The sequence below is a fragment of the Fulmarus glacialis genome, unplaced genomic scaffold (genome assembly GCF_000690835.1).
Source record: "Fulmarus glacialis isolate BGI_N327 unplaced genomic scaffold, ASM69083v1 scaffold3973, whole genome shotgun sequence".
In the NCBI taxonomy this organism is placed as follows: domain Eukaryota; kingdom Metazoa; phylum Chordata; class Aves; order Procellariiformes; family Procellariidae; genus Fulmarus; species Fulmarus glacialis.
The window spans coordinates 50,555-71,859 of NW_009203494.1; the positions used below are offsets into that span (position 1 = coordinate 50,555).

The window sequence follows — 21,305 nt, forward strand, 5'->3', positions numbered from 1 at the left end:
GTGGGGTTTATTTGCTGGCTGGGGTTAAAACACAACAGAAATGCATAATGAAATATCCTGCTTTTATATGTAAATTGTTGCTTATTACTTTGCCAAGTTTGCTTCCCAGTAGGGAGTGGCCCTCCCAGGTGTTCACCATTCATTGTTAGAAAAACATTGATCATGGAAAAAAATGATCGTGAACTCCTGAGAAAAACCTTCTTGTAACAGGTTATGGTAAGAGGGGGAAAAAGGGACCAACTCAGCAATAACAACAGTTTTTCCTTTTGGGTTTTAATTGGGCCCATACATCTTTGAATGAAAAGGCATTGTTTTCCCAAAGCCACTATCATACACAAGCAAACAACTATCCCTTTGCAATTGGCACCACTGTGGATAAGAACCCAAAATCAACAATAAAACCTAACAAGCAAAACACCTAAGTTGCTTTACTGAAGTTTCCATTTTAAGTTTGTTTTGTACCTTGAAGCAATGGGAATAAGCCATTGCTTCCATGGAAGTTTACGTACTTCAAATTTTCCTAGATTACAACTAAATGCCCACAAGCCTTGACTAAGCCTCTGCTGTAAACCTTCAAAGAAAGATCTATTCTTTTGAAACTATTCCTGTTGAACATTTGCTTTCATGATGCTAGCTAATTACTATCGTCCCTTGTACTGTCCTTTGTTCTCTCTTTTCTTTGACCCCCAAAACACACACGGAAGAAGTCTGAAAGGTGCTATTTTTTTTTTCCCCTCTGGCTAGTACAGAGGAACATACATGTTGGGCTGTGAAAACTGCTTTAAGCTTCTCAATGACAGTATGCTAAGAAGTCCCAGCTGTGAATAAAATGAGGGGTAGACAGTTGCCTGGTTTTGCCCAGCTACCTGGGCTTCTCTGTTCCTCTTTGGTTGTCCTGCTTTCTGGGTCAGAGTCGGGGAACGGAGAAAACACATTTCTGGCATTAACGAGTGTGACTGTGCACTTGAGACATACGCATGTCAGAAGGCAACAAAACTGAAGCAGATATTGCCTTTATACTGCTTCTCCCCATAGAGCCACTGTAAATTTGGCTTGGGATTCCCCTAGAAGGAAGACAGTATGGTAGTGTAGGCTTCTAACTCCATACAGTGCTTTATTTTCAGGACTTGTCTGTGCACAGCAAAAAACAGTATTGTAGTCCAAATCTCTCACCCAAGACAAAATATAAGAGATCTTTTACCTTTCTTCTCCCTTACCCAGTCCCAGAAAAAATAGATACATTGTACTAACCATACTCAGAAGCCTACTAGCAAAACCAAAAAGCTTTCTCAGTCTGTTGCTGAGTGGAGAGCAGTATCTCATGAAAGCGGTTAGAGGCTTCAGATGACAGCTTCCCACAGCAGCTCTGAGGGCTGCTATGTACAACCTCATCTTCTCGCTTAATGGGTTTTAGAGTTTCAGGAGGTTATTCGGTGAGATTCAGAAGAGTCTGAGCTCTAGCACCAGACCACCAAAGGGTGTTGTGCACGTCTCAACTTCAATTTTCAAAGCAGGGTGTGCAGTCCTGTGAAATGCTCAGGAATTTGTATCTCAGTCTAGTCTAGAAACTCCCAATAATCTTTTTCACGGCATCTTTTATGAGATTTGCTCCTTGTTCTAGCTCCAAAATTGAAAAAAAGTCAGACACGTGTGATCCATCCCCCCAAAATGCACATGCACATACACTTTCACTATCAGGAAAGAGCCATTTGTGTATATTTTTGCTTTCAGTCACGTTGCCATATTGAGGCCAACTGACAAACAAGTAGATCAAGTAGCAACTTGCAAACAAGAGTAACTGACTTCAACAGGAACTTCAGCTCCACTAGCAAGCGTGCATTTTCAGAAAATAAACATCAGAACTTTAGTTTCCACTATTAAAATGCTATTTATCTAGGAGCTTTGGCCTCAGCTGCACCCTAACCAAATAAAACGTGAAGCCAGGAGCCACAGCCATTGTTACTCCAAAGGTCAGGTACATACGAGCACAGCAGCCCCTTTGGGGCTTTACATATAGCAACCAGCGAACACCGCAAGGGTTGTGAGACACGGACTGTTAAAAACTAATCTTTCCTTTTTTGTATACAACCTAGCCTTGGGATGATAAAAGGTTCAAACACAACTGTGAGATAATCAAGAATGATGACTAAAAAGGTGTCTTGTCAAACAGTGCACAGAAAAGGCAAAGGCTCTTGGTTTTGTCCCAAGGCTTTTTATACCTTTGGGAAACCACTGCAGCACTCGGGCCGTTCCTTAGTACTGCACAGAAGACACAAGAGAACCAACAGCACCAGTATCATTACAAGAATTTGCAATGGCAAAATGAACTCAGTTAGCTGCAGGCGGATCAGTAAAGATCCGCTTCCTTCACAGAAGTTAGTTACAGGCATTACACAACCATGAGAGTAAACCAAGTATTTTGGAGACATACTTCCTGTCAAATTCTTTGTAGGCTGTTTGTAACCATTTCAGAGATGGTTTATTCAGACTCTTCAGGCCATAGTGAAAGTAGACAACTGTATAATCATTCTCTACATACTGGTCCAGAGTATACTTTAAGTACCTGAGGAGAAAGATAACATTTTAGTTTTAAGACAGTTTACTGGATGAGATTTTTAAAGCAGTAACTGAGAAAGAAAATGTGCTATTTTTGAACAGAATGCTAGTGAATGCAAATTCACGTTTCCTTCAATGTATTTATCTAACAAGTTCATCTTGCTCTAGTGACAGTGTTGCCAATAATTCCACATCGCTGCAAAGCCTGAAACTTGAAAGAACGTATTTAGTTACAAAAACTATGGTGCTCAAGAATCACTAAAAGATGAAGACAATATGGTACTGTGTTTTCCAAGAAATTTTTAAAAAAGATGCATTTTAACTGACAGTGACTTCTATTTTGCTTTCTTCTGGTCTTCGTAAATTCATTTTGACTTTTCAAAATAATAAAGAATAAATCTTAGGTTTTCCTCTCAATTTAAAACTTTTTAAATTCTTGAAAAATCCATTAGCCCTAATTACTGCCAATTACAACTTGTTACTGTAAACTGTTTTCTTGAATATATTTGTCTTTCCCTTGTTTGTATTGTGGGGACTGTGTTCATAGATCATTTCCCTTAAAACTAATTTAAAGAACTATACTACTTATCCCATCTTGAAATAATACCGCATGTTTTATAAGCAGATTTCTGTGTGTTCATTCTTAAACGGTATAGTTTAAGATGCTTTTCTCTTCCCTTTCTCCTACAATTGAGAACACTGTATGGCCTATTACACAGCTCAATGATTCAAATAAAGCAATGATGGAGGAGCACAATCTGGCCTCATCTCTTGCTGTGTCAGATTTCAACTTTCTCATGTCATTCTCAATGCTATCTTATTATTCTGCGACAGAGCCCCAGCTATCGCTCTTAATTGTATGTAAGCGATTTTCATTCAATAAAATAGATAGTTCCATGTGCCATTTATTAGGCTGTGGCTATCTGCAAGTACCAAGGCCACTTTGACTATCCACCTTAGCATGGAAAAGCACGTAACTTCACTGTTACACTGTATGCCCGCAGTCTCATTTATCTGCTTATTCCCTCAGCATTCTGTAAATCTTAGACTGTGAACAGCCTGGGACAAGGACTGCCACTTCAATTAATATAATGCTGTTTTGATCCCTGACTTAAGTATTAAGGGTATTTTAATGAAAGAAGTAGTAGTAACAGTCATTCAAGACTTCTTTAAAAAGAGTTTGAAATTACAATATATCTAAACAGATATTCTTACATACAGAGTGCCTCATGTTTTATTTTACAGCATGTAAAATCCTTGGCACATTGCATCCAGAAAGCTTGTACTTCTAAAAATAATTGAGAGAGTTTTGTGGGCATAAAATAACCAGTATTTTTGTACAGTCCACTACCTGTTCTAAGGCTGCAACAGAATTGCAGGGACATTACAAAAGCTTTACCAAATCAATTCTTTAAGTGATTTCATCAGAAAACACCTACCAATCTGGGCCTACTCCGCAGTTTTCCCTCAAAACTCAACATCTGGGTCTAACTACTCAAAAGCAGATCACTTGATATTTAGATTGCTAGCTTCACATTCAGACACCTGCCTTCAGTTCTCTTCGCACAGACTTTCCAAGTGCATCTGATGTGGGCTCAGATACAGGAAAACATGTAAGTTCAAGTCCAGAAGAATCTGAGGGCTGGAAATCCTAGTTTCATCAAGGCACCTCCTCACAGAACTGAGGAAGGGTTCTTAGATCCGGTAGCAACATGGTTTGTCACACTCCTTTCTTTGGCATTTCCTATTAATCGGTGCAGGTAGCTCCTCTAGGTGAGGAGCTGACTGGTGAGGCTCTTCCTCCTAGGCACTAACACTCCCTCTAAGCTACACCCGAAGCTTTGGCTTAAGGCTGTGGAAATACCCTAGCTGTGAAGAGCATACAAATGAAGCAACATGGTCTCAAACACATCTCTGAAATAACCTGTCTTCCAATCTCTCTCCGTTTCTGAAAAGTTGAGATAACAGCACTTCGGTCCTTTCCAAAGGTGGTGGGTACTGACGGTTGAAAGGTGCTCAAACATTTTGGCAACGGAGGCTGTACAAGAACTCCAAATAGGCTTAATAAGGACAGGACTTTCACGGCAGAACAGATCTCCTTGTAGTGACAAACTACAAGGCAGAAACATGTCCTGGTACCTTGGGGCAGCAAGTTTATAAGGAAGAACGTTGTGATTTTACATATTCACAACCTCCTTTAACACAAAAAAACCAAACATTACAAAGTGAGATACATATAAAAATGTTAAGCATAATATACCATACGTAATGCAGATCTTTTTATAAAAGAGGAAACCCACTAAGATGTAAATAACTAAACAACGCTCTTGCTGAGTGATTTAGGAGATGAAGTACAGCAAATTAAGGCAAACACTGCTATTCATGAGAACATATGTACAAAGCATTAAAATACTAGAATTTCTCTTTCATTGATCCTCATAATAAATTCAATTTTTTAAATACTATCAGAATTTGTTAATAAAATCAAGACAAAAAGTTAATTTCAGTACACAGTGAATTGCTTCTTCTAGTCAAGATTCCAGGTGAAGTAACTCTGGCAGTTTCATCCACATCTCATTCACTTGGTATTAACACTAGTAGGTCTTACATCCTTTTTTCATTTCACTCCCTGCCTCCTGCTTCTCCTCCCTGAAAGCTCATTCACCTGGAAACAAGCTAATAGAAGTTCACATATAAAATGTAAAGTAGTCCATGCAGGAGATTGAGAGAAACTTACTCCAGCAATCTGGTGTGATTGAGCTGATGGGAGGGGGGCATACGGCAGCAACTGAAGGTAATCACCTTCCTTCCAGAATTGTCATCACCTAGTGAACAAAACAGTTAGTAAAGACAACACTTACTTACTTACGCAGTGGGACCTCAGTGATCTGAAGGAATGGCTTGTACCTTCTGATATTTGGGGCTACCTCTGTATCTCCCATCGTTACTCAAAACGCACTGTGAAACTTTACTACCAAATCACATTGCCTACAGAAAGCAATTTGGCCACCACTGCAGTGAAATGAAGCAGCTGCTGGGCAAATGAGGAAGCTCAGCTGAGAAAGTCCTATTCAAAGGTGGTTGGTAGTGCTCAGCTCCTGGCAGGGAACATTTAAGTCCTGCAGCATTCAGTCATGGAAGAAAACAGGCTTTCCCTAGTAGTCTTGGAAGTGGCATGTTTTCAAACTCTTCATGCCTTATTTCCCGAATTTATAAGAATACCACTATGCCTGCAAGCACTTTGGGCATCTGCTTTTTTAACCATCTTAAGCTTTCTCAGATAGTCTTTTCCAAAAGCACTGCTACACTCAGATCCCATTTAAAACACAACAAGCAGGCCATACACCTATGCTTTTCATAACCTGAAGATCTCTAAGTGTCCATCCCTTAGTCCCTCTGGAAAAGCATGTATCGCTGCACTCAAGTTCATTTACTCTTTGACTCATGACGGCTTCACCCACACTGCCTGTATACACAAGGTTTGTGTTCATGCCATGCCCACCCCACAGCCAAGTTCCGCTATCCGGAAAGCCAGGCGCAGAGGTTAAGTCATGCGCATACTGAAGGTAACTCGGCACTGAAAACTGGGAGGTGTTACAATTTTAACATATATCTACATGAAAGATACCACTCCTTTTAAAACAATCCCAGAAAATGTTTAGACTGAATTTGTATTTTAGACATTCTTGGTCTAATTTCAATGTTCAGACTAAATGATATTTAATCCTTGCTTCTATTGCCACTAAAACACCAAAGTTTGGCATTGATATCAGTAGGAGTACAATCAAGCTAAGAATTGGGGGTTTTTTAGACGTTCTTCATCATTATGTTTTTCCCCTCCCATCCCTAATTAAGTAAGCAGCTGTAATGAATAAGCAAAGAAAATGGGGGAAGTTAAACCTGTAACAGAGTAACTCAACGAATAAATAAAATCATATGAGCATTTCTAAGAAAACTGGGTAGAACAGCTTCAGACCACTTCTTAAGCTGTTCTAATTTGTATTACTGATGTTGGTTCAAATTACTTGATCTGAACAAACAGAACATTTCTCAGATTTGCAAACACACATTTTCCATGAAAACCCACCACTCGTAGTAATATGCTTTCCTTCATTCAACTCAGGAAGATGTGGCTGTCCTCACCTGACAGATTCCACGCTAAGAAAAAAAGTCCTGCATTAGCTTTGTCCAGTTCCTACCTAATTGTGCTCAACAGTAATTACAGAGGTCACGATGGGACAGCATCTTTTTAAACCCACTGCAGTTTAGGTGTGGAAGGAAAAAAGGGAGGGAAGAAGGAGAGATTAACACTTAATGACTGTTCATGTATGAACAAGGACTGGCAGACATCTTCTGCATTATCAATTCCAAGTCTATGTTATGACCAGGAACTGCAACACATAATCCTTCCATTGATTTGTTGAGCACTATCTTAAAAAACAGCTAGGTGTTTCTGTTTCTTGCTCCTCCTGCTCACTGTTTTGACAGCTAGCAACTTGCTTTCTCAATTCTAGAAGTCATAACAAGTTTGTACCAATTTGTTCGTGTGACAAAGACACCACTCAGCTGAAGCAGCGCTTCTCCTTCTGTACTGTTTACCAGCCTGAAGGACACTCTAGCCAATAATCACATCCCCTCTCAGCCTGCATTTTACTCCTTATAAACAAGTTAGATCTTCTATCTCTTCTAAGAGTTTCCCTTCCCCAACCTAGCTATTTTCTACGCAGCTCCAATCTGAATGCATCTTTCCTAAACATGGATGACAAGACTTAGATAATAAATTGCAGATGAACATCACATACAGGACTTAAAAGATTTCTGAATAATATCAACATCATTGTCTTTGCTGAAATATTCATTTAGCTTGACAGCTATAGGTGGATTATCTCTGATGTCCACCCCACTCTTATTTCACAGAAGATAATTTCTCTCCTTCTCTTTTTATTTATACAACCGAAGACCCTTTCGCTATTTGCTTTAATATCCTTTAAAGACCTAACTCAACTTGACTTTTGGCAATTATCACTTTAGTCCTGTAGTTTTGACTTCCAAAACACAGCTTTCTCTGTTGGCTGGTTCTTTCTTCCTGTTCCTTTTTGGCTGACTGCTTATTTTTATTATATTTCTCAAAGGTGTTTTTTCATCTCACAAGGCCTGGTGCCTCTTCCCACATTAAAAATAAATTCTGACTCCTGTGTTAAATAAGGTGCTTGAGCATCACCAAAGGAAGAATATGCACAACACTACAGTTATATGTACTCAGATATGTCTGCATATTGTTCTTAAACAGACCATAATTTTATTTCCTGAAGTTATTTTTAAGTGTCTTATTTGATATTCTCAAAGTACTTAAAAAGGCATTATGATGTGACATGCATTAATATGAATGATGTACTAAAATTAAATTAAAACATTAATAAAAGATTGTTCTCTAAATCATGACTTGTTTGTGAAAAAATTGCTGTGTTACAATGCACTGTAGAACATTTTATTTGTTAGAGACAACCATTTTTATGAGCAAAATAAATCTAAGAAAGGTTTCCAGTTAAATTACTAAATGAGTCACTAATTGTTACTATTGGTCACATTTGACTGCTTGAATTAAAAGGCAGAAAAAAATAACCAGCTTTATAAAAAACTGCAGATACACTTAGAACATAAAAAACCATAATTGCCTGGTTTCAACAATGGGAAAACTGAGGCAGAGAAACTTTCTCAAAATTACCAGCAGAGCAGAGCACCTCACTCTCCCACCCCGCAGTGCCACACAGGCAACAACAGCAAATCAGAAAAGGTGACAGAGAACCTCCACTCTATTAAAAACTAACTAAAGCAGTGCCAGCTTCCCCTTAGTGATGACAGTTAATGAAAGAGACCGTTCTTTCTTCATAGGCATCAATAACGTTTTGAACAACATCAAATTTTAACATCACACACCAAGTGCTGATCAAAGCAGAAGCGGGCTTCCCTTGCCCTCCACCAGAAGGGCTGTGACTGAGCACCCCGGGAAATTCCCATCGTATTGCCTAGAGCATTTGCTTCCCAGTTCGACACAGTTTGAATCCCATGACCTTGAGGATAGGATTTTTACCCAAACATGCAAAAGTGCAGTTTGAAGGGTAAAGGGGTGAGTGGCAGTTATCTGCACATTCAACAAAGACCGAAATTTCAAGATTTTTTAGAACAGTGTGTATTTTTATCCCATAAAACCTGTATTTCCCTACTACTTGGATTTAAACAAGTTAGAACTGAACGATGCCTCATTCTCTACAGGGGACAAAGCAAAAAAGAAGTGCAATATCAGCTTTGCTCCTTGACGTTTCGCTTTCAGGTAAAAAATGTAGTATCATATTAACCTACTTTATTTCATAGGCTAACGGCACCAAACACTTTCAGACGAAAGCTGATAACCTCTGTTCTACCCTCCCTGGAAAATGTGCTCCTCCCCTTACCTTTCTGCACTGGTTTTGAGCTCCAAATATTCAGGAGGCATTCTCAAAGACTGAGTGCCTTAACTGCTTGGGCACTCGCACCCCTTTGGCCACCTACCTATGCCTTTTCAAAGGTCGCTGGCTCTGATTCTACCCTCATGCGCAGAAAAGGTCTGACAGACTTCCCTCGCCTGTGGGCAGGAGGCTCCTGCGTTTGGATCAGGCACTTGCTATTGCGCGGACGGATTCCCAGGCAGCCTCAGGATTATCTGCTGTGCTGGCCGCGGAGCGGCTCCTGGGAGCACAGCCCAGCGACGCCAGCCGCCTCCTCTGCGCTCGGTGAGTAAAGAGGGGTGTGTAGAGCGCACTGTCCAGAATAAGATTTATGCACATTAAAACACAAGCTATCTGCTGGGGTTTTATTTGTCTGGATTTCACTGAAACAGACATGAATCATACATCCCTTTTGCTATCAAACTTTGCAATAGGAAAAAAAAAGTTACAGTAAGACGCAGGGTAGGGCAACGGGGAAAAGGGATTGTTCTACTTTTAATTAAGAATTTGGATGGCACAGCACTTCCTAACTGCTTCTTGCAAATAAAAAGTTTTTTTTCTAATGATACGGCTCATTCCAATTTGCAAATGAGATCTTTTGAATGCTGTAAGATTAGCACGACTTGTTAAGAGCTTTTGTTCTGATGATACTAAACATTACTATTTCATAAGTGAAAAGTGAAATATCGTTTTACTTCACTGAAGCTTGTCATTATCACATTACACCAAAGCGAGATCCTAAAGTCAACAGAAGTTTTGCCGTTGGTTTCAGTGAGAGTAGAAGCAGGGTCAAAATCCACGGGACTTGCCACAACAGTGAGAACACTTGCTCACATATTTGGTTCTTTCATAGAACTTAAACTAGAGAAAATGAGCCTAAACCTCAATTACACTATGTTAAATGGTGAGACAAACTGCCTCTACTCTCTACGACTCAGGGAAATACAGGGTCGCAAAAAAGCCATCGTGAAACTTCTGTGTTTTGCCTAGGCTGAGTAATGGACAGTAAATACACCCACAACTAATCCGCTATGGGTCTCTGCCCATCCGTAATGGCAAACTTCTTAGTTAAGAAATACACGGCCAAGTTAACACAGCTGAGTCTCAACGTTAGCAGGAGAAGCTTACACCTTTAGCTGTAGAGATTTGAGTCCTCTTTCTCCTGGCATTGATCATCTCGGCTGATTGTATGAAAATACATTACAATGGATATTAGACAGCTTACAGATGAAGTATTAAAATCTCTACTGTAATGTTTATCCTTTGGGACAGAGACCGGATTCACCAAGGAAATACGGTGAATGACACCAACTCTAAATTCCAAAAGTCAACTCGTTTTGATTTCACAAAGGTCCCTTTTTGCATTCATTCCTCTGGATTCCACTCATGTCTACCTGTTTATTTAGAAACCAACTTTCTGTGAGAGGATTGCACGTGTACTGCACCTGGCTAATTCTGGAAAGTGCTAAAATTGTAATTAAACTTAAGTACCTGCTCAGATATCTTTCTAAATAGGAATGACTATAAGAGAACGTTTGGGAGATTTCCTATATCAGGAACCTTGTTCATTCTCCTCAGAAAGCAAAGATACCCCATCAAAGATTCTTCCATGAGCCTTTTTTTCTTTTAAATTTTGTCTAACAAAAATACTTTGCCATAGCATGTTTTTTTCAGATCAGCTGAAAGCAAAGGGACAGCTTGCTTTTTGATGTAATTAATTATTTACATTTCTTCTGTGCTCCTCTTAAAGTATGTAAATTAAGTTGAAATAAGGGTGAGTTAAAGCCACTCCTCAAGCTAACCTCTCTAATGTCAGAACAGTTCTATCTGGCTGACTCTCTGGACTAGAGCAATGCTCTAGTCTTAAAATGGGCACTGAAAATCAAAACCGCTTTCAGTGATGCAAAACTAAGTATTTTGATAATTCACAGAAAGCATAAAAGAAAATTTAAGGAAAGCAAAAAAACAGCAGAATAGTCAAACAGAAAGGGAATATAATTCACATTTACTTGGTAAAGGGGAAATAGTGCTAGGCTTTTCTTTTTAATAAGGTATATTCGGGTGTAGAATGATTTGTGGTATATTATCAGGATACACGAACCTAAAATTGAGTTCACATTCACATTTGAATTTGGCACTTTGAGCCATCATTTATTTTAGCAAGCCTGCTGCTCTACTGAATGATGTTTAAAGCACACCTGTTATATTTTCTCAGATTCAACAAGAAAGCACATCCATATATTTTGATATAATTAACTCAGTTTTGTCTTTAAAAAAGACACTATAACTTACAGTCTGATGTTCAAAGCGAGGAATGTGGCAAATAAGGATTTATTTCCTTTCATATTCTGAGAAGAAAATAGTTGGAGAAAGAAGCAAGAGGAAAACTGATGTAGAATTTGGAAAACCCAAGTTCAATTCCTGCCTAAAGGATTTGAACCCATGTTTCTATCACTCAGGCAGGTTCCCTCTTCACTAGAGCAGAAAATACTTTTCACTGATATCAACTTTTATTTTGGAGGTCCTCTCAAAGCAATTGAGAGAAAAACATGACAACACCCAAATGGTTAGGACATGCTTTGTAAAGTGCAAAGCCCACATTAAAATCTGCTCTTGTGCTGCAAAGGTTATGAACCAGAGCCTTCAGCTTCCTTCTTGAAAAGTGCCCAAGTCTTAGGTCTCTCCAGTTGATTTGTTGTTTTCCCCAAAAGGGTACTCATGAAAAAATGTCAGAGGTACTGATTTTCAGGAATACCCTTTGGAAATAAAAAAATGAACAAAGTAAATATTTTAAGAAAAAAAATCACCTTTAAACCCAGTTCTTTCCTGTGGCACTGCAATTTACAGACCACAGATCTGTTCCTGAAGGTACTGCAAGTAGCAAAGCTGTCACCGAGATGGACTGAAAATTATTAGGACTTGTGTCTTATTAGGTAATTCACTACAGTTTCTCCTTACATGTTACAAAAACTAAATTACAACTTTACCTTTCACAGACTGATCTACATAATACTATTCTAATCAGTTTCTAATGCACTGGTTCAAAATCAGAAAGGAGCATGAAATCAACTGGATCTTGAGGAAAAGACCCAGGCTGGATACCTGAAATCTTCAAATGTAACTAGAAAAGCAATAAAAGGCTAAGAAGGGAAATACAGATTTAAAACAATGTTGGACTTTGATTCCATTAAAAAGTTTTGTTTACCACATAAAAGGATGTCACTGGCAGTTAATGAAAACACAAGCAGAGAGAGAGAGTCCTAATAAATAAGCACATATTCAAAAAAAGGTACTGCAAAAAGTTGTCAGCAATCATATTATAGAAGCAAACTACAGAAAATAAGGAAGCTTGATGCATCATATATGCTTATATGTCCCTTCCTTTTTGCCACAAAGGAAAATAATCTTGAGTTTCTTTTTAGGCAACAGATTGAAATTTCTCCTTCAAAATAGAAATAAAAAGAACTAGCACTGCAGCACTGTTCCATTTACATATGCTTAGAGTAGTCAGCTGCACATTGGTATTTGTGACATAAATCAGTCTGTAATTAATAAACAATTATTAAAGCTTACATCTTTTTAAAATGTCCTCTATTCTTATTTAATTAATTGTATTTTCACACTGTATGAATACAGCTTAAAAAATCTCCTTTGCATATAGTCAAAGCTATTGTTATGGAAAGCAGATATAAGCCATTTTAATTTGTGAGAAGCAGGAAGGAATTTTACATTTTTTTTTTTTAAATTAACTGTTGGGAGCTAGATCACTGTAAGAGATGGATAAATTACTGCAAATATTTTCACCTAAATTCTTTCTTTTTCTTCAATCATTTCAAACAATACATCTCATTGTCTTTCAATCACAGAATTAAAAGTGAAGGAACAGCTTTCAGAATTGCTTTAAAACAGCCATTCCGAACACTGAAATTATACTTTGTCTTATTCAAAGTGATTAAAACCATTACAAACTAGGTACAAATAATTTAAAAAATATTTGTTTCAAAAGGGACTGGCCTTTTCCAAGATGGGAAGGAGATCTGAAGAGCTTATCCCTTCCTCACTTGAATCTAAATCCAGAAAACTGGATCTGACTCCATGCCAGTTAATACTGGGGATAGGGAGGTCTTGTTTTGTGGAGGTAAAGCATGTCTTCAGAGCATATTTCACGTTCCCTGTGTTCTGCATTCATATGCACACCTCTACGTTCTCCTCTTACATCCCACCATCAGAGCCGCTTTAGAGGGTGCAGACGCCTGGCTTGTGCTTCGCATTTAAATTGTCCAGTAGACAGGCAAAATCCCATCATATATTTCTGACTAAAATGGCAGCTAAAGCAACTCTTTTCTGAGCTTAAACAATGGCTAGGGGACTTTATTCCCTACAAAAGACTGCAATATTAAGGACAAAACCACCATAGATAATCCAACATTTCAGCCAAGATTCATCTTGTGAATACCTCCATTTGCTCCGGTGAATTTAAACTCCTGGTTTAAATACGGAGCAATTTCCAAGATGAAACTATGGAAGCTACAGGTAGGTCTCTTCAAAAAACACTGTGGCTTTCACTCCACTGTACTGAAGCACATTCCCATTCTCTAACATAGGAATAAGGCATATGCATAAGACGAAGCCAGGCAGGACTGCTCAGGAAGGGGCGGGCTGGTTATCATTCTGTCCCCACCATGTGTACTCTGTTTCACCATCAGTACAAGCATGAATTTTTAAAAGGAGCTGTTCCAGTATATTTCATCTTCTCATTCCAAAATTTTCCCCTTTTTTGAGCTCCCCCACCATTTTAACTCTTCCAAGTCAAATGACAGAGTCCTTCTTAGACTATGAAAGTTACAGCTTTTGTTTGCCTTGGTAGTAAGTAAACTTTTATTTATTTATTTATTTTAACTCAGCAGGGAATGTCTTAGTAAGTTCTCCCTGACTGACCAGTAAGATTGCCAACTTGTCCCCTTTTTCCCCAGTTATGGAGGGATGGAGAAGATGAGCTTAGTCTAAATACAGACTGAGGGGTTTCAGCTCATCACCCAGTAGCTCTGCCCATAGCTGCAAAAAAGACGATGGTTCCTCCAAGGAAAATAAACACACAAGGACCCTTTAGAATTAACACCGGCTAAACCAGACAAATATCAAGTGCTTATGACTTCCAGGGCAGTTTTGAGTGATTGAAGAACAAGGAGCAACAACATTCATTTACTAAATAGCTGTGCATGACTGAAGTTGAAGCAGCAAATGCATGGCCTATCACAATTTGATATTGAGTATACCAGCAGGAGGAAAAAAAAAAGTCTTGAAGATCTCTTTTATAGCATTATCATATAGCACTGCCTAATACAGCAGATGGGAGAGGTTCTCAGGTGGACAGTTATAGTGACTTTGGTGTATCCAGTCTGTTAACACGTCTACTTCACACTTTGTCAGTTTGACTTCGATGGTTTCATTAATAATTTTTCTATCTTGGTATTTCCCCCATCCCAAAACTGGTGCTTGAGTGAGAAACATCCTAGTGGGTTAGCAGGTAGTAGCTTTTGAATCGCAAGAATGTGAATCTGTTATTCGCGTGTTTATAGACTGGACTCTTATGTTGGGGGGGTAGTTTTGAAGAAGGTGAAAGGTAATTATTATCCTGTGTATAACTAGCTTCAAGGAGAGAAGTTACTACGGGTAAATTTCTCCTCCCATTATAGTCAGAAGTCAAACTACCACAGATTTCACTGCCGTGGTCAATCATACCTCACTAGAGGACTGGTTTTGCTGAAGTTCATATTCACCTGGATGACACCCTGTTCATGGCTCAAATTCAGGAAGGTACATACGTACAACCTGAGTTCATCATTTTCCTGAAAAATCATAATCTAGGCTCACTGAAGTATGAGGTACAAAAAGTGTGCACAATATAACACAATCTTAGACTTCATTAAGATGAGCAGTGTTAAATACCGCTATTTGTTTCTTATTGTATACATTTCTTTAGTTCAGGATTGATTATTAATGCTATTTTAACAAGCACATTGATGCCAAAAATAAGTCAAAAGGGAAAAAAATATGCAACGCATACTCTAAAGAGGTGCTTTTATATCATAAATATGCCTGCCTGTCTTATACCTTGCGAGAATGTTTTAAAAATAATTAACTGTAACTGTTAAATGATTCCATACTCAAATATGCTATGTATCCATAGCTTTTCTCCATGTCACAACAGAAAGTCAGGTGATAAATGCAGTTAACATTTACGTCAACAATTTCCTTTTTGCCTTTTATTAGTTTTTATACAGTGACCCATATCTCTTCACAGTTGCATGCCCTTTCCAGGGCAGACTAGAAAAATGATTACATGTGGCTACACAACACTTCAGGTTATTCACAAAACAAAACAGCTTATCACAAATAAAGTACAGATCTGTTACAGCCACAGTTAGGCCTTAGATTATAATATATTGCTGCAGTTATACTTTAAAGCAAGATTAAGCTCAAATATTTGGCTCATAATTCATCTGCAGAAAAGCACTGAGTTCACATATTACTATTCAGCTGCTTTTCAGGATGAAGGCTGAAAGCACCAACATGATTCCTGTGCATCACCTTGAGGAGTACAGTAAGAAAAATGTGGTAAGGGGTCTAGTAAGCATGAAGCCATAGTATTTTTCCAAACATACCTGCTAACTGGATGATGCCATGTCTCGCAACATCATAGTAAGGGTGATTGATGTTTAACTCAGGATCCTCGAGTGGTGGAGAAATAAATGTTTCCTCCTGTTCCGACTGTGCATCTTCCGCTTCATCTTTCTGCAGTTCTAAAGGAGCAAGCAAGAATGCTTAAGTGCTAATGAACAAAGAAAAACTTTTGCCTCTGATACATTATTGAAGGGTTGAATTTTAGCTCAGTTTGACAAAAACACATTTATCACCATTTGTGGCAGTTTCAGATCAGTTTCTTGTTCTTTACCCTTTGTCACGTGTGGGAAAGGCAACCCTTTAATACCTCAAAGCTACCTCCACATCCTCCTTAAGATTATTATCTGCTGCGATGCTCACAAAAATCTCAACAATGACTGGACAGCTGGCAAGCTGTGACCTTGCTATTCACGACTGCTGGTATTGTTCATCATTTCCTACACTCCCACAATCTCCTTGTTGTATCCATCTACAGCTTCTTGTCTTTTACTTCACGGTTGTCCAAATGGCAAAGTCAACGTTTCAGTACACTAACAAGTGCGTTGACAGCTACTCCACATTAACACCCCACGTGAACGCTTTCTGAGAGCAGACTCATTACTTTCCATAAAGGCAGCAAAGTCCAAACAAATCTCCATCTCACCTCCCTCAAAATCCACTGTTTCCTTGAAATCCTTTAACCTTCTGAACTTGCAATAGGCAAGGCAGCCAAATGTCCATCCAACATATACTCCAGCTAGAGGCCAAGCAAAGGTGTAAAAGTCTGCTCAAAAGCCCAGTAAAATCAATAGGCATCCTTCCCCCAACTTCAGTAGATTCTGGACTAGATCCTAGAATTAAAATCTACTCTGCACTGAAATGAGCAACACAAGGTCAATCGCTTTTGTTCCAGGGTTTTTTTGGTTTTGTTTTGAGGGTTTTCTTCCAAGTTTTTTCCAAACTGTTATAAGGTTCAAAAAGAGCTGATCCTAAGTACATATCCAAAAGAACACAAATTCTGGGATAATTACTGTCACTAATGTTTTTACACCATTCAGACGAATGTTTTCTAAAAACTGATGGGAATAACATTAAATTGACACACAAACACACAAGTGTCTTGGTGGCTTAAGAGAAGAAAAGGCACACGTAAAGAGAAAAATTAACCTTTTTATAAGGTGCACTACCAGCTGTACATCATCCATCTCTTTTTATCATGCAAGTTTTAGTAAGGTAGAATTAACAGTTCTATCTATAACATTATTAGTTTCACTTTAAAAAGTACTTCAAGAATATTTTGCCTTCCATCTGCATATTTCATATGCCTTGACCACCACGCAAGACACACTAGGGCAGAGAGAATATATTAAGTATTGATTTCAGCCAGATTTATGTGCCAGTAGCTAATAAGTGTTAGAGAAAAACTCTTACTAAGTATTTTGGAATGCTTTCCACTCACAGTTTCTCAGTATCTTTCTATCCTATAAACAGCCACATGAAAGCTTTATGGTCTCATTTTTATTTTTAACGTAATTTGTACCAAAAATGCATTTCACAAGGATGAAAAATGCCACTAGCGGCTGAGCTTCTCAAAGACAAAGAGGAGTCAGGAACATGTGTACTAGTTTTACATTTCTTTATGTCTGCATTCACATTAAAACCTCCTCAGAAAATAAATCAGCAGTCCTATAGGAAAAAAAAAATCTGCCTTTAGAAATACACCATTAGAGTCCTCTTCATACACACAAAAAAGTTTACATTCTTATTATCATCTCCAAAATGTGTATATTTTCTACCCTTTAAAAGTGTATCACATATAAAAAGCTACACTAACCTTAACTGGAAAAGTATTCTTTCACTTTAAAGAATGTTTTTGTACCAAGAGCTGGGAAGAATAATACAAACAAATGCAGTATATGAATTTCACATTTTTTTCCTCTTTTAAATATTTATGTCATGTTAAAACTCAGAACAAGGAAAACACTATTTTGTTTATTAGGGGTTTTTTTCATGTCTGAGCACTGTAACCACCTAAAGTAACAAAAAGTTGCAAAGGGGAGAGAGAAAAAGAAATAGAAAATGCTAGTCCATGGGGATGTAAAGCAGGAGCTGGGAACCATTCACCATAATCCACTGAAACTTAACAGGCTTTATTAAAAGTGAAATGTATATTCAAGTTAAACACAACAGAAATAACCAATATTAACTACACCCTTTGGTACAGAGAGGCAGAAGCTAACTCCTTCTGTAAAAAATTATTTTGTACTATGCATAAAAATAGACAGGTTTCCAAAAAGCAGGGGTAAGGATTTGTAACAAAGTACAGATATCAAGCTATCTGGCTTTGAGATGTGCCGAAGAACTAGAGAAGCAAAGTAAATATGCATGCCCATTTGTACTGCACTTATTCACAGGGACTAAAGAAGTCCCAACAGTAATCATAACTACTGAAAAGCTAGTTAATCCTAGCCTAGTAAGATAATTCTTTGTATATTCTTTTCCTTTTCCTTTTTTTTTTTTGTTTTTTAATGTGTGAGCAAGAGGACTGGAGCTCAAGAGGTGCTTTGTAATAAACACAAATGAAAAAGAAGATTCATTGTTCCAAACTGAAGGAGACCTCAGCTCCATTTTTCTCCTGCAAATGATAGAGGAGTTTATTGCCCTGCTCCATGAGCTATAGCATAGGATCATCTGTTACTACTCACACTGTTATCAGTGTTCAACCCAGGCTTGGAGACAACACGAGAGGCCTGATCCAGAGCTTGCCAAGGCTGAGGGGAAAATTGCTTTCAGTGGGATTTTGAATCAGGCCCTAGGAGTAAAAAGGCCAGCCTGCTGCTGCTGAAAGTCATGATGACATGGAGAAATCAGAGCTAAGGTGAGGGTCAGGGAAAGGGAGACTGAGGTGGTGGGGGAAGAAAAAAAAGGAAAAAAAAAGCCCCAGAAGACTCTTGCTCTGGAGTTCAGCCTGGCATCCTCAAAAACTCAAGGGAAAAAAAACGTAACACTTGATCTTTCAAAATGATGAGGCCCCTAATGCCATGGTCATACTGCTCAGCTCGAGTAACATCTTTGGAGATAACATGCAATACAGCAATCTCTATGCTCATTCAATACTTGTCTGTTTGGAGTAATGACTCCCATTTGTGCCACAATATGTGATGACGGTGTATATTCCAATAGCCTAGAATTGCACTAGGAACATCCACCAATAATTCATAAAAGCTGCATGTATTAAAGTAACCTTCAACCCTAATGGCTTTAATAGGGTACACATCAGTACAGTGGCTGTAACTCATGTTGGATTGCTCCAAGAAGTATTACAGAATGTTGGTGAAGCCTTTCACTTACTGAAGATGCTCTATTAAATCACCTGTAACTCTACACAGATGCCATTTGAAGTATAATAAAAAACATTTACCTATTTCAGCTAACTTCTCATAGTCAATCTCAGACATGTTTCCCCTTAGGAACAAGTCTATGCAGTTCTTGCTAACTGATTCTTGCAGGAAGAAATGGTCCTTGGGTCAATCCTACAAAAATAAACAAAAGTAGCTGTCATCACAATGTGGCATATTTTACACACTATACAGATATAAAAAGAAAACAATCACCACCCCCATACCCCAAATCCTACTGCCCAATTATTTTTGAGGAACCAGCTCATCTGTATTTGGGCACCATTTTCTTACAACACAGAGTACTATAGAAGTACTTTAAAACAGCGGTCCAAAAAAGAAAAACTATGTACAATAACAAGATTTCAACAAACTGATCTGGTTTTATTGGGGGGGTGCCGTTCTTTTTAAAAATACTTACATATTACACATTTTTAATGATAAACATCAGAATTGCAGATTAATTCACTTCCAAAAACAACATACAACTTAATTTTTTCTTGATTTTATTTCTCTGATGAAGAAGATATATATTCCATACCCTCACACCGAAGTCACTTATTCTATAGCAGTTTTAAGTTTTATTACAGGAAACATTTTATACCACACATTTCACATAAAAGAGCTTCGTGAAAATTTCAAGTGAGCATTAACACATAAAAAACTGAAAAAACATTACTTCCTGTGTGTAATCACTGCTTTTTGTCAAACACTCTGTGGAGTGCTTTGTAAGCAGAATACCAAGTAACACACCCAAAGTGAGCATCAGGAGCAAAGAATACAATTTAGAAGATCTGTTTCCCCAAGCAGCTGCCCCAATTAAAAATTGGCTGTACTTCCCTTCAATTAAAGGAACTTCCCTTCAGGTACCTTAAAGGTACTTCCCTTCAATTAAAAACCCAGACTCAGGTGTGGAGGTGAGAAAGGAATTGAGCTTTTCATACTCTCCTTTTAACTTAATTTAAACCCCCTACTTTATACCATGTTAAATAAAAAGAAAACAGGCACGTTTATGGCTTGGTTGTTGAGAAAAGGCATATACAAGCATGTTGTTCTCCTCTGCCAAGAAGTTAGATATTGTACTGCACTAAAAAAGCACTGAAACTGGGAAATTATTTTGGACCAAAACCAAACAAGACCAGACAGTCTGCCTGCTTGCTGCTGCCCACCCTGCATGTCCCAAAGCTTAAGTAGGTTAAACAGGTTTATTCCAGACCCACAAATCTGAAAGCTAGAAACCCCCCTTTTTTTTTTTTTTTTTTAAACCAGAGAAGGGATATACAAGTAGTTTTCTAGAAATAAAATGCACATCAACAAAGCAAATAAACATCTGCTTAATTATAAGCATATGCTTACCCATTTTGCTGAGGAGGGATTAGTCATTAGAGTGAGCACAGTCACTACATGTGTGAACTAGAGCCGGGCTCTAACCGGCTAATGCAAAGCCTATCCTTTGGGTTTTGGTTTATACAGGCAAAACAAATTTGCATCCTAGTATATGACTACAGCAGCTCCCAGGTACTACAGTAAAACAAGTACCTGCTAACCATCATAATATTTAGAAGAGCTTCTGATGGCTAATGAAGGTTTTCCATAAATTTTCAAAACATTTCATAGATCTTATACTACTGTAATAGTAATTATCACCAAATAGTAATTATCATGCATTTCCACAACTTGCTGCACTGCAGACAAAATATTAACATGGTTCTACCACTTCGGAGATTTTCAAACACTTACCAACTATTTTATAACACTTATCAACTATGTTCTTGTTGAAAATAATTATCTCCATTTACAGGAAACCCTCAATTTAAAAGCACATACACAGGGAAAAGTCCCATTAAGCTTAAAAGAGAAAATTATGCCATTTCTCACTGAGCAACAATTTTCTTAAAAAAAAATGAAAGCAATTCTGGGCCAGATATATTTCAGTTCATGTTAATTTTACCACATGGTATTCAAAATTATAATTCCATTGTTGTTTTTAAAATATGATGCAAAAAAAATACTTAGTGATTGATATTCCAACCAGTAATTAATTTGTTTATTATTATTCTGAGTGGTATTTAGACATTTCTAAAATTAACAATTAGCAACTAGTGTGGTAATGCATGTTTTTTTAGCAACTAACTTGTGGCATTTGTAGATGATTTCGTAATTGACGTAGTTTGCTCACAAGTACTTGGAATATTATGTGTAC

At 38.0% G+C, this 21,305-nt stretch overlaps 1 protein-coding gene across 1 annotated transcript in view; it reads right to left on the bottom strand.

Annotated features, from left to right (window-relative positions):
- LOC104074505 (rho GTPase-activating protein 8-like) overlaps positions 1-19,162 on the bottom strand; it is a 57,134-nt gene extending 37,972 nt beyond the window's left edge. Inside the window, 4 exon segments of the mRNA XM_009574646.1 lie at positions 2,432-2,563; positions 5,294-5,381; positions 15,707-15,844; positions 19,126-19,162. Of these exon segments, the coding sequence (XP_009572941.1) occupies positions 2,432-2,563; positions 5,294-5,381; positions 15,707-15,844; positions 19,126-19,162 (395 nt within the window).
- Positions 19,163-21,305: the final 2,143 nt, after the last annotated feature.